General features: G+C 39.8%; 1 protein-coding gene and 1 long non-coding RNA gene across 2 annotated transcripts; one reads left to right on the top strand and one right to left on the bottom strand.

The window, feature by feature from the left end:
• Positions 1–795: 795 nt before the first annotated feature.
• Positions 796–3,250, bottom strand: MRPS14 (mitochondrial ribosomal protein S14). Its single transcript, XM_026703340.2, has 3 exons — positions 3,115–3,250; positions 2,428–2,586; positions 796–1,158 (listed from the first exon to the last, which is right to left on the bottom strand). Exons 1-3 carry the CDS (start codon positions 3,154–3,156, stop codon positions 976–978), a joined length of 384 nt encoding a protein of 127 aa, XP_026559125.2. The 5' UTR covers positions 3,157–3,250; the 3' UTR covers positions 796–975.
• Positions 3,241–5,315, top strand: LOC113438111 (uncharacterized). Its single transcript, XR_003374331.2, has 3 exons — positions 3,241–3,366; positions 4,299–4,537; positions 5,026–5,315. It is a non-coding gene; the product is annotated as an uncharacterized LOC113438111 (long non-coding RNA).
• Positions 5,316–17,361: the final 12,046 nt, after the last annotated feature.

Here is a 17,361-nt window from a genome sequence, read left to right as displayed (position 1 = left end):
AATGACAATTTGGATTAGATGGCCTCTACCTAAGAGTTGGATTCTATGGCCTCATTTGGCACTGCACCTGAGAAAAATCTAGCTATCAGGGACCACCAACAGTAGACCAAGAGATTCACTCCAGGTTTCAGGACAAATAATGTCATTATTGGTTGAACTGCAAATAGAACACTTCTGAACACTACAATAAAAGGGACAAAAAAGGAGCTGGAACATATTCATAGGAATGCTTTGAGAATAAGGTTGAGCCAATCCCTATGAAGAACAGTTAAGGTGTGTTATATTGAAAAAGGGAAGATTGGGGGGAAGATTTCATAAAGGTCTACAAATATTTATGAGTGTCACACTAAAAGCAGGCAAAAGATCAACAATTTTAAAGTAGAATGTTGGTAGGGAATATTTTTCTGGCAGTAACAGTTGCTAAGCAATGGAACAGTCTGCCTAAAACCAGTGAGGATTCTCCCTTGCTGGAGGAGGAGTTCAAATGGACTAGATGTCTATTCAGCGGGGATGTGCACAAACTGAGCAGAGCAGGCATTGGATGAATTATACATTGCTTTCAACTTGTATTTTCTACTTTAATTCCCCATTTTTCTAAACACTGATTTTGGGCCAGGCATATACTATTATACTCTGTCTAGAACACTCTTATCTTTTCTGAAGTCTTGTTTTTATGTTAGTCAAGAAATTATTATAAATAGTTACGATATACAAACTAGGCTATAACGTGCAGTGTTGTTTTTCAAAAAATGATAAAGTTAAAAAACTACTTCAAATGCAAGAAATGAATCAGAGTCAAATCTGTGACAGTTTATTTTGCATGTCTTCTGAGTTGCAAGAGTAGGTTCACATCTTCATAATATCAGACTGATATCCTTGTCAACATACTTAATCTCTCATTCTTGCACACCATGTCCAGGAATTTTCAATTAGGATTCAGTTTTGTCACGTTTGAAGAGATTACTTGCTTGTAGGTCACCACATTGCCCTCTGTATCCCAGAGAGCTGGGCATGGTCAGCCAGATGACGGAAGACAATTCGGCTGAGCCTCCATCTCTTTTTTACACCTCTAGGTCGGGATGTCAGAACACATCGATTGTGGATCCGCACAGGGCAACTATCTCGGGGCAGATCAGCTATCTCCTTATCGGTAATTTCCTGGAACAAGTTTTTTAAAAATATAAAATTCCCCTTCTATACTTAAGATAGAAAGATGTATACAATTATGTCACATGAAGTGTGAGTGAAGAATCTCAAAGATTGTTTTCAACTGGAACTGCCAATCCTAAACTGACATGGTAGGGAATCTGGGATCACAGGATTTTTATCTCTTCTCTTCCCTGAATAAATGCACTAAATTCTTCATATGAGGTCCTGTAATCCTTCTACTAGTTAACCACTCCAATAAGAATTAGATTGGAAGTGGAACTATTGTTTCTCAACTAAGATATCCACGATATCTCTGAATAATTAGATTTTTTTTGCATGGATTTTTCTAATTACACGGACTCAACAAAAATACATTTTGCATTTTTCATAGCCTACACATATCAACTTTAAAGTATCTTAAATAGAAAAAAAACACATTAAAAAGGATGTTCTCATTTCACCCAACCGTCCCCTTCTCTTTTTGCCTTCAATCTTTCCCAACATTCCCAACCTTCCTCATTAGGTGGCCACAGTTTTTGAGTTTCAGCTTCAGTATCGACCTTCAAAAGAACAGTCAGGGTTGATTTCTTTTAGGATTGACTAATCTGATCTCCTTGCAGTCCAAGGGACTCTCAAGAATCTTCTCCAGCACCACAACTCAAAAGCATAAATTCTTCAGCACTCAGACTATTAAAAAGATACTAGCAATTAAAATTAAAGCAGAAAAATAAGTTTTTAAAATTTAAAAAGAATTAAAATTTAACTGTCTGAGCACAAACTATTTTATATCATTTGAAATTCTTTAACACATTGGCACAATATCACGTTCCCAATAAATACAATTAGTGTAAAAGAATTATATATTATAAATTATTATTATAGAACATATATTTAGTGTAAGATGCACAGATGACTATCCGTCATGTTGGATCCAGCAAGAGAAGCATTTTCTGAAACCTATCTGCAAGAGACTACCGTCTGGTAGGGCCCAGGAAGAGATGCTGCTGTGGTGCCTGGCTCCTAGAACAACATCCCACTGGAGAACTTGCCTCAGTCCTGCTGGCCTTTCACAAGATATTACAAGCTTAGGTTTGCCATCAAGCCTGGGGCTCTGATATCGCTTGTTTCTTGATCATGGTTATATTAAACACTTGATGGTGTTAATGCTATTGTTAATTTTGGTCTTATTAATTGTCCAAAGTCAAGCATATAGGATACATTTTTAAACAAGTTTTCTTGTTCCATTTCATAATACCTTGACAAAAATAATATTCTTACCTGGAGTTCTTTAGGCAAAATTTTATTTTTCCTAAGGCAATTCAGCCGCAGTCTCTGATCTGCATAATCAAAAGCCATTTTCCTTCTCTTAACATCACGTACCATCCTCCAGTCCACATAATAACCTCTTGTTTGACCAGCACATGGCATGGGGAAGAACTAATAAAAAGAAATTACAATCAGCTTTTCTTCAGGTAAATGGGTATGCCTGTTTAAATTTCAACTGATGCCAAGTATTAATGTTTAAAATATTTTTAAAAAGCAAAGTAATAATCCTGGTCACTCTATTTTTCAAAACACAAGAAGGCAAGATAAGAAACAATGGATGGAAACTAACTAACTAGAGAGAAGCAATCTAGAACTAAGGAGAAATTTCCTAACAGTGAGAACAATTAACCAGGTTGCTTTCAGAAGTTCCAGCAGAGTGCCATAATATGAGCAAGATAGAAGAACTTTAAAAAAAACGAAAAGGGGCAGGCAACACGAATCCGCCGCAGGACACTCGGGAGGTCGGCAGGGCAAGGCTCTTCTTGCGTAGTCTTCCATTCCCACCCCCTCCCCCAAATTCCTGGCTTATCTCGGAGCGACTGTTGGCTGGCGGGGGGGAAGCACTGGGCAGAAACCGAAGTTGAGCACAGCAGGTTAAGGGAGGAATCGAGAGAGAAAAGGACCGGACGCGACTCTAACCTGCCGAAACGCCGAACGCAGCATCAAAACCACTCCCGCCATCTTTCCCTATAGGGACGCTATTTGAACTACGCATGCGTTACTCGCAACACGGCAGCACGACCCTGGGAGTTAACTCCGCCAGGGCGTGAAAATGCGGAAAATGCGTGAAGGGGAGGAAGAGGGGTGAGCGGAAGCTGGGAGCGTAGGTTTGTGGGAATGGGCGGCAAAATTTAACAAACTATGAGTGTTATGAATTGAGCTTTTTTAAAGGTGACTGTAGGAGCGTTTACTATTTCTATAGAATTTCTCCGTGTGTGCAAAGTAATATATGCATGTGTATGAGTGTATATATGTAATCTACCTACACACACCTTGCACAAATAGAGATAGGATTAAATTACATTCTTAAGGCTAGATTGGGCCCGTTTTGCGTTCCCAAATAATTGCGTGTAAGATTGCTGCGGGGTAGTTCAGATGTTTCGGGACTTATTTCGTTGCAACAGGCTGAAAGGCTTGTTTCTTTGGAAGCTTTTATTGAGAGACCAATCCATAACAAATCTCAGTGCGGCTGAATTCACAAAATTCAACCGCACTGGTGAACTAAATGTGGGTGTCTACTTTTCAAGAATCATCCAGGGTGTTTTTTGCATTAACCCAAGAAGCTAGATTTATTAAGCAATTCTAGAGTCATATAATTGTTAAAGCAATGTACTAATAAAATGCATAAATGGAATTTAACTAGAGAAATATAATTACATTAACACAATAATTATATTAAACTAACTATAAACTTTAAAATGATAAGTCTAGTAAGATTTTTTATAGCTGGGAAGATCAGATGAGCCAGCAGTAAGACAAATTGCAATATAACTAATTAAAAATTAGTGGTGATTTGAGTTCTTCAGGATACTGTTTCCCGTAGCTAAAACTAAGGCCGAGACTTTACAATTCTTAACATGGCTACCTATTATGTGTAAGAAACTATGTCACATTTAACTGCTTTTTTGTTTTTGTTGGCTGAAGATTATTTTTCTCTATTCTCTTTTCCATTTCCTTTCCACCCCTTGTTGTCACTTGTTAAGTGCATTTCTCGGATTAAATTTCAGGCATCTGATCAAATGGATTATGTTCACAAAAATGGATATGATAACAATTGAATAGCTTTTACATGTCAGTAAAACTCTTTGTTGTATTGCCTGCAGTTCCTCTGGAAAGAAGATGAAGTGATATCTTTAGGATCATCCCAGGAGGCTGAGAAAGCCTTGGTTTCTGCAGTGGCCATCAGAGATCATGAGCTACTTCAGATTGCAACAGCAGCATCCCATCGTTTTGAAAAGAAGAAAAAAAATCTAGAACTATAACTGCAATCATTTGAATGAAACCGATGCCTTTGAGTGTTCAGAGAAGTGATTAACCAGCTCCTTGTTATTCTGCTGTCAAGGTCTGTTCAGCCACCTACATTTAAATATATATGAAACGTTACTTCCTTCCCTTTTCAGCTAATTATATTTTGCAATAGTAGAACAAGTTTTTCCAAAGCAGAACATTTGCTTCTTTCCAATAAGTCTTGTGGCTCTAATATCAAAATGTACTTTAGGGGGTGCTAGTGACTGAAAAAAGTGCTGTTATATCAGCCTTGTCCTAACTAACAATCTCGGTTTTCTGACTTTTAGACTTCACACAGCTGAAGTAGTGCTTATTCACATGTAAGAGGGAATTTTTAGAAGGTGCAATCATTTCAATTCCATCACTGCCAAAAATAGAATCATTAAATCACAAAATCATAAGTTAGGTCATCAGGCCCAACCAATTCGGTTCAGGAATTTAGGTTAAGGAATCTGCAACAGATAGATGTTCAGCTTCTACTTTATCATTTGAAAACAATGGTTGTATTGATGCATCTTAAAATTGTGTTTGTCTTTTTTGCAGGTATGTCATGTGGCTGAGATTCAATTAGTGATCCAATTATATTCCAGGATGTTTTCACACATAACATTACTAAGCTTCAATATCTGGGTGCTTGATTTCCCCCCACCCTAAAATGTACAAGTTTTTATTTTCATGAAATATCCATTTCCCTCATCTCCTAAAACCATTCTGCATATCGTTTTGTTGTCTGTGTTGTTACTGTTTCCCCAAATTCCATCTATACTGGCAAACTTGGTAAGCATTTCTTCCATCTACTACTTAGATCATTAATAAAAATGCAAAGAATACTATTCCCAGGAGAGAATCCTGTGGCATCTTCCTTCTATCCAAATGAGGGACAACAGCTGAGCTAAGGGACATACACCATCCTAAAGTGGCTAATAGATAACATTAAGTCACTGATTGCAGCTCTGGCATAATAGTTGGTAAAGTGTGTGACAGATTACTCCATAGAAAAAATCCATGGCAAAATAGTTGATAAAGGGGAAGGCACACAAGACAATGACTTGAAGACAAAGTAGGTAAGACTCTGGACTCCACCCAAAGACATTGGATACGAGATGGAGAGCAAATTAATTTTATAAATAAAAGAAGTTGCTGGAATATGTGTGTTCCATAGTTAGATAAAGGGGAAGAAATGCACTGGAACTCCCAGGAAATAGCAGTGTAATTTGTGCCTACTACTTTATATCTCTTTGAATGATTGGCAAATTAGTTTGGGTAGTATGATACCAGCAATAGGATTGTTATGGATTTCTTTCCATACTTTAACCTAGATCAGGGGTGTTAAACTTATCACGGTGTCACATGACATATTGCGACTTTTCCTCCTTCACTAACCTGGGTAGGGGATGTGGCCAGCATGTGATGCATCTGGCCTGCAGGCCAGGAGTTTGACAGCCCTGACCTAGATGCCTTCAACATTTGTAAAATAATTCCTTTGCGTTTCTAAGCAAGTGTAGATGTTCTTAACATTTTGCAAGTTTCTTTTGCATTGCTATGTTCTTTTGAACCAATTGCATACTTCAATTGCTGCAATGCCATCATACCTCACTTATACTTCCAAAATCATTTTAGTATAAGACATTAAAATATTTTTAATTATTTTCAATACTTTGAATATGCATAGACAACAGAACTCCTAGACTCTGAGCCAAGGTTTCTCCTGATTTTCATCATGGTTTCATGGGTTCTTCTACAAAAGTTTATTTCCATCTGTAATGCAGAATTCCTTCTATGAAATCTTCATTTCAGTATTAAATATTTAGCCATGACCTATCATCTCCTCTGAGCTTCTCCTAAAATTGTTTCCTAAGATCTTTATTAATTGCCATGTTAACTGGGACAGGTTGAAGAAGATTTTCAACACAGGTTTTGAAAAATTGTTTTAAGTCTTGTTACACATCCTCTTCCTAATTGTAAAATATCCTCCCTTCACCCAATACTAGCGTAAGGATCAAAACTTTAGTTTTGTTTAAAATTTGAGTTAATAGCCTTCTTGACTTTGAGGCGCAGGGATTATAAAAAAAACCCATCTCTAGATGTTTCCAGATGGGAGCCTTCTAACGCTATCAGTTCTGAGCACTCTGAGTACTTATTTATGGAGAACCATAAAGACCTGGCTCTAAACACAGATAGGATAAGAGTTTAGTCAGAAGGTTAATACTATAGTTGCTTTGGTATCTGGTAAGGGTTGATATCCATCCATTTATTTAAATTTATTTGCAGCCCATTTGTTTCAAAATGACTGGGTGGCTTATAATATTAAAATCCTCAAAATTACAAGAGATTTTAAAACAAGAATGAAAATTACAATCAAAATGGAATTACAGTTAAAGATGGGGCGGGAGGGAGTAGGATGTACAGGAAGGAAGGGGTGGGATTGCTTCTTAATTCATCAACCAAGTCCAATGTTGTGCTCCCCACAGGGGACCCAAGCCATCTTGCAGAGCCAGGACTTCAGGCCCTTATGGAAGGTCAGAAGGGTGGGAACTGATCATACCGCGGGGTAAAATGTTTCGAGAAGGAGCCACAGCAGATAAGGCCCTTCTGGCACCGCCAACCAGAATTATTTCTCTGATTCTGTACTTATTGTATTATAATTCTATTTTTATTAGTTGTCAGCTGCCTAGGATAACTTTGTGGGATAAATCGCCACATCCTTTAAATAAAGCAAATTTTAATTTGAATAGCTAAATCAGTGAGAAAGAAGAAGGTTACAAACTGGGATCTAACATCAGTTCTTCTAAATTAATCTCCAAACTTGAATAAATCTGATTTAACTTGGAAAATATGTGAAATCTGTATCTCTCTTACTAGACACATTAAATTCCAGAATAAATTATTACATATTTATCCTTTACATACATAAATCTAGGAAATTCTTTGAAGCATCTTCGTGGAATATGAGAAGAAAATACTTATTATGATAGGTTACGATGTACAGGGATTTCATCCCAGTGATGATGTCAGTGCAAATAAATGCCTTTATACTGAATTTAGTTGCTAGTAGAAATTACAAAAGCCTCAAGTATGGATTTCTAAACACCGCAGAGGTCTGGTGGTTGGGATGGGAGTTTTCATAAAAATCGTGTGGGATGGACTTCCAAGTGGAAAATATGATGCTATGGAATGTTCACAAAAAGCACAAATGTGGTCATTTCCCTCCTCGACATCAGTGTCGTCTCCTATAATTACAGCACATTTGCTTTCTCCATTAGCCTCCCTCTTTTTTCTCAATCCCTATCTCTATGCCCATGACTCAGTTTACAAATACAGCATTTCATAGTTCTCAGTCCTTCATGATCATGCGGTACTTAGTCTTAAAAATATCCATGATTTTTCTACAAAATGATAAATGGGTAATGATTTATTTACACAGCAGTACCAATCATTAAAAGGTACAGCAAATACATCAAATTAAGAGAAAAAACTTAAACTTATGAAGATGGCACCAAGCAGTCCCTAAAAGCTATGTTTACAATTTAAAAGAAAAAAATTAAGGAAAGCTGCTATCTCATTGACTTGGTGAGCCACCACAAGTTCAATACATAAACAACATGGGAAGAATATGGCAAGAGTTATAACTCTGACCTTATACCATATTAGTTGTTCAAACTTTTGTCCTGAGTGAAGAGGAATTGTCTAGAGCCACATATAAAATACATAATATAGTTAAATGTGTATAACAAAGATCCTTGTGGACTGCGGTTGGACATACTTGTATAATAAAAGGGAATTTTGCTGAATTCCAAAGGTATAATCTACATTTAAAAAACAAAGAGTGCAAAAGAAGACCTTGTTCCACTTAGAAATCAATCCACACCACAATCATTTTGGAATATTAAATGATGGATTGCAGGACTTCCTCATTAAAGCCAAGAATAGCAATAACACTTAGACTTATATACCGCTTCACAGTGCTTTACAGCCCTCTAAGCGGTTTAGAGAGTCAGCATATTGCCCCCAACAATCTGGGTCCTCATTTTACCCACCTTGAAAGGATGGAAGGCTGAGTCAACCTTGAGCCTGGTGGGATTTGAACTGCCAAATTGTAGGCAGCTGACTGCAGAAATAGCTTGCAATAACCACAGAATAGTGCAGGTATGTCAAACTCGCTTTCATCAGGGTTGTGTTTCACCTTGGAGGGCTGCTGGGGATGCGTGGTCATGAGGTGTGTGACAGAACTCATGTCGGGGGCACCTGTGGTCAAGTGCTAAGGCAGGACTTCCCTGAGACCCTCCCTCACATAATCCCTTTTCTTTTTCCTTCCCTTTTCATTCTTCCTTCCCCTCTTCCCTTATTTTTCCTTGCCCTCTTCTCATCTTCTTTGTCTTTCAGTTTCTCTTTTTCTGTCCATTCTCCATGCTCAAAGGCAAAAGGAGAAACATTTTTTTAGTTTGTTTTGATAGCCCTTTGTCAGCGAAAATGGAGCTTGGGTGCCCCCCTCCCCATTTTCAGCCTGGACAGCCTCCTGCAGCCCTCTGCCAGTGAAAATGGAGCCGGGGCAGGGGCGTGCATGCCCTCCTGTGCTCATTTTTCACATGGACAGCCTCCTGCAGCCCTCTGCTTTGTGCCCCCCCCATCCCGAGCATTGTTTTCGCTGGCAGAGGGCTGCAGGAGGCCATTCAGGCTGAAAACGGTGGGGGCCGGGCCTCCATTTTCACCAGCAGAGGCTCCGTAAGCCGGTCCTTTGCTGTTTCTGGCCCAGCCCCGCAGGCCAGATCATCGATCCTGTGGACCGGATCTGGCCTGTGGGCCTTGAATTTGTCATCCCTGCACTAGTGAGAGAATACAGAAAAATCACGAACAACTCACTCCTACCAGTGCACATAAACATTTACCAGCCAGAAGACTCAGATCCAGGAATGGTCCACTGGTACTTGCATCACATCTGTCCAACAATTTTAACATTGATTCCCGATGGGAAGCCTAATTGGTCACTTTGAGCCCACAAAAAAAGTGTCAGGCTTTGAATTACTATGCCAGCAATGGACAATCCTGAATAAGATTTGCACCTCACATGGCATCTGCCGGGACTCTGTATAAATGGGGCATAGTATCTTCCCGTCAGTGTGAGTGCAGGTTCCACATCAAACTGTAGATTCCCACTGGCTCGCCTTGTCCTCTTTCCTTTCTGGTCTTCTCCCCTAATTCCTTCTCCCCAGGAAATTTCTAAGCACGAACAATCTAGTTCTGCCCCAACTTGGGGAGTGATGCACTCTAAGATGTGGGAGAAGAACAGGACTACCACCAAGTTGTTGAACACCTCACTTTTTCCCTCCTCATGTCATGTGCACTGATTGCGAGGCTGGTGAATTGTAGTAAAATACTGTATTAATTTCTGCAGTAAAAATATAAGCAAAAGAGTTTTTGCAGCTTGCAAATCAGTGAATACTGAAATTGTTGGCTAGTTGTCCATATTTTTGTCTCACAAAACTGAAGCTTGGACTTCCAAAAGCCCTGCCAGTCATTTATCAAGTAGAAAGTTATGGAGGAGTAAGTTATATAAAGCAAGTAATCAGTCAGTGTACATAGCCAGAGATCTTACTTGGAGTTATCTACTCCCAGGAACTGATCCTCCTGCAATGTTGCCCTTTAGGTGACCATATACAACTTTAGGAGTCTTATTGTCTCTTTTCCTTTTCATAAGGACTCAGAGAGGTATGTAAAGTATATTATATTCATGCCTTCATTTTATGAAGTATTACACGACTTCCATCCTGGCCTTGAAGAGGAACAAAACTCTATACGCTGTATATTCTGAGGAGTCCTTGGTGCTGTCTGAATTTGGTTGTTTTCTTGCAGATGCCCAAGCTATCATCACTGATGATAGCTTGATTGCCCAAGCTATCATCATCACTATTAATTAGGAATGGGGTTTGCTTTCAGTTTATAGTATTCTAGTGGCTTGCTCTGCCAGTGTTGGTGGGGATGATCTTAGAGGTTCTTTGCTTGGGCTGTTTACTGTTGGATTTATTTGGCAGCTTCTTGATTTGGGTATTGTTTACTGGATTGTTGGTCTGATGTTAATTTTGAAGTTGCTCATCTTGGTGCTGATTGCTGGTGGAGAGGTGCTTGGGTCTTTTTACTCCCTTTTTGGCTTGATAATTGTGGTGAGTGTGGAAGGGGAAAAAGTGTTGTGGGAGGGAAAGCTTGGCCAAGTAGAGGATGAAACCAGTCATCAGAATAGGAATTCACTTCTGAAAAAGTAGCTGGCTTGAATGGGACAGTGGCAGAGCTTCATTTTTGTGCCCTTTCCACTGACTAAGCATCTTTTTTTTCTCTGCTTTGCACCTGCTGGCAATTTCATTCTAGCAACGTGAAAGGAAGACAATTTCTTTCTGTCAACTTTGATGTCAGATCTGCGTATATGTCATTTCTTCAGTGGAAGAAGAAAAGCGGGGGGAGATTGATAAAGAAATCCTTTCTTGATGTAATTTGAATACATTCAATCTTATATTGAATTTGTATAACCCACACATGATACAATGGAGAGAGGAATCCCAGATGGCCGGGACCTAACACCTCTGAGAGGCACAGCCAGGAGATGAGAGGACCATAAACATTCCAGTGAGATGTATGCTTGGGAAACTGTGAAAAAGATCGTTCCTTCAGAAGGGGTGGGGGTGGAATAAACATACTGGCTTTTGTTTCACAAAATACACATTGAGAGAAGGGGAGGGGTTCTAAACTCCCTTATCTATCCTGGTAATCCTGAGAGACATTAGATGCTGCTTTTAACCCCTACATGAATTGTCTCATCTCAATAAAGGATTCCTTTTTGATACGTTTTGATATGTTTCCAGAAGTTCATTCTAGTTGATTGAATGGGAAAACTTTATAGTTTTATAATCTTTTGTTATGCTCTCCTCTCACAGTGTGTTGCAGTGTGACCTTTTATGTATTTCCTCAAATGTGTGCCCTACTCCATTCAGTGATTACAGCCTTATTCTTTTCTAAACTAATGTAATTCCTTTAGGATGAAAAGCTCGGGAAAACTGGGTTTTCAAACAGAAATGCCTGAGAGCTAACCGGGAAGATTTTATGAGTTGAGATGAATTGTTCTTCATCTGACTTTCATTGGAATTCAACTGCATCTCTTTCTTTGCACATATTGCCATGGTCTTGACTCTCTGCTACTGCTCAGTATCTGCAATACTACAAATGGGGGGAACCAAGATGGTTAGTTGAAGTGAAATCCTTGTTTTCATAGCGAAAGACCATCCATAGGATGATCTATGGAATCCACGATCATTTTACAGAAGATTTCATATCAAGCAACATTTATTTGGGCCCAACAGGAACTTGCAATTAGCATAACCCATTTCTTAGTTGACTGTATATGTGCATTAAATTTAACCCTGTTAAAGTCAGTGAGTTATTGGAATTTATTATCTATATATTACAGAAACTTTTGTCATGTTTTTAACTGGGCAAAATGGTATATCAATTTCTGAACCAAAATACCTTAAATGAGTTAACTTTCAGAATGTGTCCAAAATCCAAGAGCCATGACACTTGAAGGAATTACATTTGGGAAAGCTGCTTCCTTACTACTGGCTGTTGTTGCGCTGCTGGGCTGCTGCTGAAGTGATGTGAACGTCAGTTCCATAACAGTTTCCCAGCCAGTCTCACAATCCCTCCCTCCCACACCCAACAGCAGCCACTTACCTTCCTGCTGGAAAGAGAAGAAAGGGCAAGGAGGAAAGGAGGGAGTGAGGGGGAGAAAAGAACTCCTGTATCCTCTTCCTGGTTAAGCCAGTTTCGTACATGTTTTCCTGACCTGTGCTCCAGCAATGTATCTTCCCCAAACCATGATGCCTCTCATGTGTTTTTTCTGACTTGTGCCTTCCATGCATGCCTTCACCTCTTGCACCCCACCACATGTACCTTCTCCAACATGCATCCTGCACTCTTTCACCATCCCCATGTGGACCTGTTGGGCATCCCCACAAATCCCAATCTGTGCTGCTCCTCATCCTGTATGCCATCCTGTATGCCACATGGCACCTCTTGCACATTCCTAAATATTCCTGGGCATCCTTCCAAGCCCACACCCCACTCCCATGCACCAAACCCTGACCAGCATGGCACCTCCCACAAACCCCTGCAACCCCTATGCATTCTTCTTGAACTGTACTGCCCTCACCATGCATCCTACATGACCTGATCATCGTGTCTTACACACCCGTGATCCACATGCACCATTCTTGACTGGCACCCCCTCATATATCCTATTTGATCCTCACAGCACCTCTTGTGCACCCCTGTGCATCCTCCCCAAGCTATGCTGCACAAAAAGTGTGTAGATTAAGGGAAGAGGTACCATGCAGATTGGAAAAAGTTCTTAGAAGGATCCTGCCATCAGTGGTGGGATTCTACCAGTTCGCTGAAACCGGTTGTTAACATCCAACCGGTTGTTAGAAGAAATTATTGGCCTAATCCTGTAAGGAAGACAAGAAGGAAACATTCTGTTGTTGCTCACATAAACTGCCTCTTTGTTAACCTTTATTACATTCTTGGCAGGACTAGACTTCCTGTCTCAGGAACTTCCCTGGAGATTTTCCCCCCTCCTTTGCTGGTACTTTGCTTGTGTGGAGTGACCATTCAAAGTTACAATGGCACTGAAAAAAGTGACTTATAACCATTTTTCACACTCGATGTGAGTGATATTGAATTGGCCACGCCCAGCCAATAACATGACCACCAAGCCACGTCCACTACCTAAGCCATGCCCACAGAACTGGTTAAAAATTTTGAATCCCACCCCTGCCTGCCATGCCCCAATCAGATTCTAGTTCAGAGGAGGAGTTGGAACCAGGACCATCCGAGGGGAATAACACCACCTGCCCTGGAATATCTGGAAAGGCTAAAGGACAATGCTTTCTTTGGGAGAAGTAGTTGATCGGACAGGGAACTTCCTGCCTTTATAAATGCAGGGAAGGATCTACTGCAGACAGGAAGTGGTGATGAGAGACAATAGATTCCCCTCTGATGAGGACTAGCTGCCTCTCCCACCTGATCTGAGGTCATGGAGAGTGGAGCGGAGGGAAACTCAGGGAAGGTTTGAGAGGCTGCTCATGAGAACGCTGCCCTGCCCTTCCTCACAAGGAACACTTGGTTGGGGTGATTTAACCAGAGGTCAATGGGAGGATGCCTTCATTGGGAACAACCATTTGTCTCAGGATTCACTCTCCTGACCTTTGGAATCCTTGACTTCTGAACTTCAACTCAAGTTTCAGCTTCTGGGTTTGCGTACCTTGCTTTGAGGACTCTGACTTTGGATTGTGGCTTACAGACCTTGTTTTGCAACCTCTGCATCTGGTTTGCGGACTTCACATTATTTCCTGTTTAGGGGCTCGGTTCTGGTGACTATTGGACTAAGCTGGGGGACTGTGTTACATTGACTGTGGGTGGCTGTTTTTGGGTTGTGGAGTGGAGTGAAGGCTTACCAACACCACCCTCATCACCATCTGTCATAATTTAGCAGTGCAATAAAAGACCTCCTTTTGTGCCTCCATTTGCCTATCTTAACAGTCCTCTGATGGTTTGCTTTAATTTAATCAGTATACTGATGATACTGTATCCTGACTGGAGATGCTGTTGAAGTCTTCTCTTGGACCTGCAGGCTGTGAAGATCTGGATGTGAGAAAACACACATCCATTTAATTCTAGGGTTTAGAATTAAATCCTAGCAAAATGGAGTTATTGTTTGTTTATAAAATCTCCAGGGGTATGGAGCGCAGCACCTGAATGAGCAAGCCCACAATTTGGTGGTCTTCCTCAATACATGATTCCTGCTGAAACACCAACTGGAAGTCATGCAGTAGTGGGATTCAAAAAAATTTACTACTGGTTCTGTGGGCGAGACTTGGTGGGCGTGGCTTGGTGGGCATGGCAGGGGAAGGATACTGTAAAATCTCCACTCCCACACCATCCCACTAACCTGCTTTCCAGCTTCATTTTTCTGTGCAGGTGAACAAAAGAAGACCCAGCCAATCAGCTGAGACTTGGGAGGCAGAGAATAGATGTGGGCAGGGCAAGTCAGAGGTGGTATTTGCCGGTTCTCCAAACTACTTAAAATTTTTGCTACCGGTTCTCCAGAACTGGTCAGAACCTGCTGAATACTACCTTTGAAGTCATGGCTAAGGGGCCTTTGCCAAGTTCTGGCTGGTTATGATCCTACTTGAGGTGAAGCTACAAGTCCCAAAGGTACTTTTTCAGGAGGCAACTGAATTTCCTTGTTTTTTCTTTTTTTAAAAAAACAACAACAGACTTCTAGCTACAAGTTGCTGATGCCCTGATCACCACCAACATGGACTACTTCAGGAAGCTCTACATGGAACTGTCTTTAAAGAGAGAAGCTTCAGCTGGTTCTAGGTGCAGCTGCCTATATGTCAGCCAGCATATTACATGTCTGCCACGGTCAATGGGTTTTCAGGTGCAACTTAAAGTGAATCTTTGCAACTTACCATTAAATTAGCTTTGAAAATGCATTCTCCCTGTAGAGTTGGACCAATCAGTTCATTTCTGGCAGGAAAAGCTACTGGCAATTCCCCATCTCACTCGACAGTGAATGACTACAACCAGGATGTGCAAGGTCACCTTATGTATCACTAGAGCATAAAGCTCCATTTCAAGAAATAGTAATTGAAGCAAGAAACTTGGATATTTAAAAGTGATTAATGCCATGTTACAATTGTCTAGCTTAAGGCACCAATTTCTTGAGAAAGAAATGGTGTGTTTAATTTAGAAGTAAAAGTTGCCCATGTCTTATGGCTTAGATTCAAGAGCCAAAATAACCCCAATAGCTAAGTTATGTGTCTTCAGAACTGCTTTTTCAGGTAGGCTACTGGAGTCATTATTCCATGAAATGGGATGAAAATCAGGATCTTGCCAATAGCTTCACAGAAAGCCCATGCTTTAGTAGAGATACGATTCCAGGCCTCCTCTTGGCAGAGTCAGCTCAAACCCCTGGGTCTACCCTAAATGGGTAAACTCACACGTGTATTTCTCTCCATCCATTTGCACCACACAGCCCAATTTATTCAGCTCTAACAAGGGAAACAGAAACATTAATTCCTTTTTCCATCCCTCAAACCACCTCCATCCATCTCAGAAAGGAAAAAAAAAAAACAGACGGGAACCACCCAGTAACTCTATTGGTTCTTTGATCTGTTCCCAAAGAAATTTAAACCTTCAGAGAGAAGAGAAAAGGCATCCCTCTCTGACCCTTTGCTTGGTTCTCCTTGTGGCAAATGTCGGCCACACCAGAAGGCTCTTAATAAACACTAGGGGAAAAGAGTACATCTCCAAGGTAAGGAAGATTTTTCTCTGCTCTGAAGAATTTGAAGGAACTACTGCTCTCTTTTTTTCTCAGGACCTTCTGTGCATCGGCTTGTGATACACAGAAGGATGATAAGAAGTATTCTTTAACTATTCCTCTTCCTTCTACCTTGCAAGTATGGTTGAACCCATACTCACATTCAAATCTGGTTCCTTATTTTTGAGGGTCAGCATCGATGTAAGCAAGCTATCCATCTTTTGAACGTTTGTAATGTGGTCACTCGGCATCTATTCTTTTTGTAGATCTAAGGACAAACTGCCAGGTATAAAGGTGATTGAAACTGCATAAAAACACCTGAGATTGTAATTGTGTGATTATCTGGGGTTTGGTTGTAGGTACCAAAGGAGGAATATACTTTAATAACAGCATCCTGGCTTACACTCTACAGTTTTTTCTCACTCCATTGCTATCTCTTGCTGTTAGTATTTTGCCATGCATATCTTGCCGGTATTAACGTTCCCTTAAAATTAGTATAAAATTGATCATATTGGAATAAATATGCAGCATTCAAGCAAGTTCCTTGTTTTTTTTTTAAGTAGCTTGTCTGATTCTGATTTAAGCATGAGTACATTTGATTGAAAGTGGTCATCTCAAAAAAAAAAAAAAAAACCAGGATTGCTTGTCTTCTTTCAATTTTTGGCTAATATAACAGAAGTTATTCTTGTTGAACAAGGAAGGATTGTTTCTGAATAAACATACAGGTTCAGAACTCTCTTTCTTGGAGTAGAGTCTGTGTGCACTATTGTTATACAAAATGAAACATTTTAAAAATTTCTCATTGCAGCATTGTATGCTTGTACGTAGTAAGGATAAAAGTAGATCTCATCAAAAAATATATTTATTATTCAAAGTAGCCTCAAACTTAATATACTTTAGTATGTTAAATCCAAGACCAAACAACAACTTTGAACCTGTTTGGAATATTTCTCTTCTAATAGCTCCACATTCATTATTTTCCAAATTGCTAATTTCAATTAATAATATAATTTTCTTAATTTATCATAATTTTGGCACATGTATACTTTCTACCACCTTTATAGTTTGAATTCTTATGTATTTGCTCCAGCATAGTGTGTGTCTCATCTTCAGATGATTTTTATACCTATACAGTATTTACTGTAGAGAAGAATTTACTATTTCCAGTTTGTGCATAATCTTATAAAATAAAATAACTGCAGTAAACTCCATATTTGAAATGAGGCAGAGGGAATAGCAGATGAGATTCTATGGTATTTATTCTAAAAATTGTAGCCTATTAAATATAAATCCTCTGGCTAATATGTCACTTTGATTACTAATTCAGAAATGGTTTTGGATGATTTTCCAGAAACGTAAGGTAGCATATGTCACTTTCTCTCCTTTCATAACTGCAGCTCCATATTATAGTTGTAGTTTGGACCATGTACTGTTACAGTACACATGAATGATAGCAGACAAATAATTTCTCCCATGTCCGATGCTTTCTTTTATCATAATACAATAATTAC

Source organism: Pseudonaja textilis, chromosome 3 (assembly GCF_049901715.1).
Source record: "Pseudonaja textilis isolate UNSWEBS1 chromosome 3, rPseTex1.2, whole genome shotgun sequence".
Classification (NCBI taxonomy): Eukaryota; Metazoa; Chordata; class Lepidosauria; order Squamata; family Elapidae; genus Pseudonaja; species Pseudonaja textilis.
This window is presented reverse-complemented; position numbering and strand designations above follow the sequence as displayed.

Coding starts and splice junctions, on each gene's coding strand:
- MRPS14 (XM_026703340.2), bottom strand. CDS start 3,156: ATGGCGGGAGTGGTTTTGATGCTGCGTTCGGCGTTTCGGCAG. Junction 2,587..3,114: donor TGCGTTCGGCGTTTCGGCAG/GTTAGAGTCGCG, acceptor TCTTTTTATTAG/TTCTTCCCCATGCCATGTGC. Junction 1,159..2,427: donor TTTTGCCTAAAGAACTCCAG/GTAAGAATATTA, acceptor AACTTGTTCCAG/GAAATTACCGATAAGGAGAT.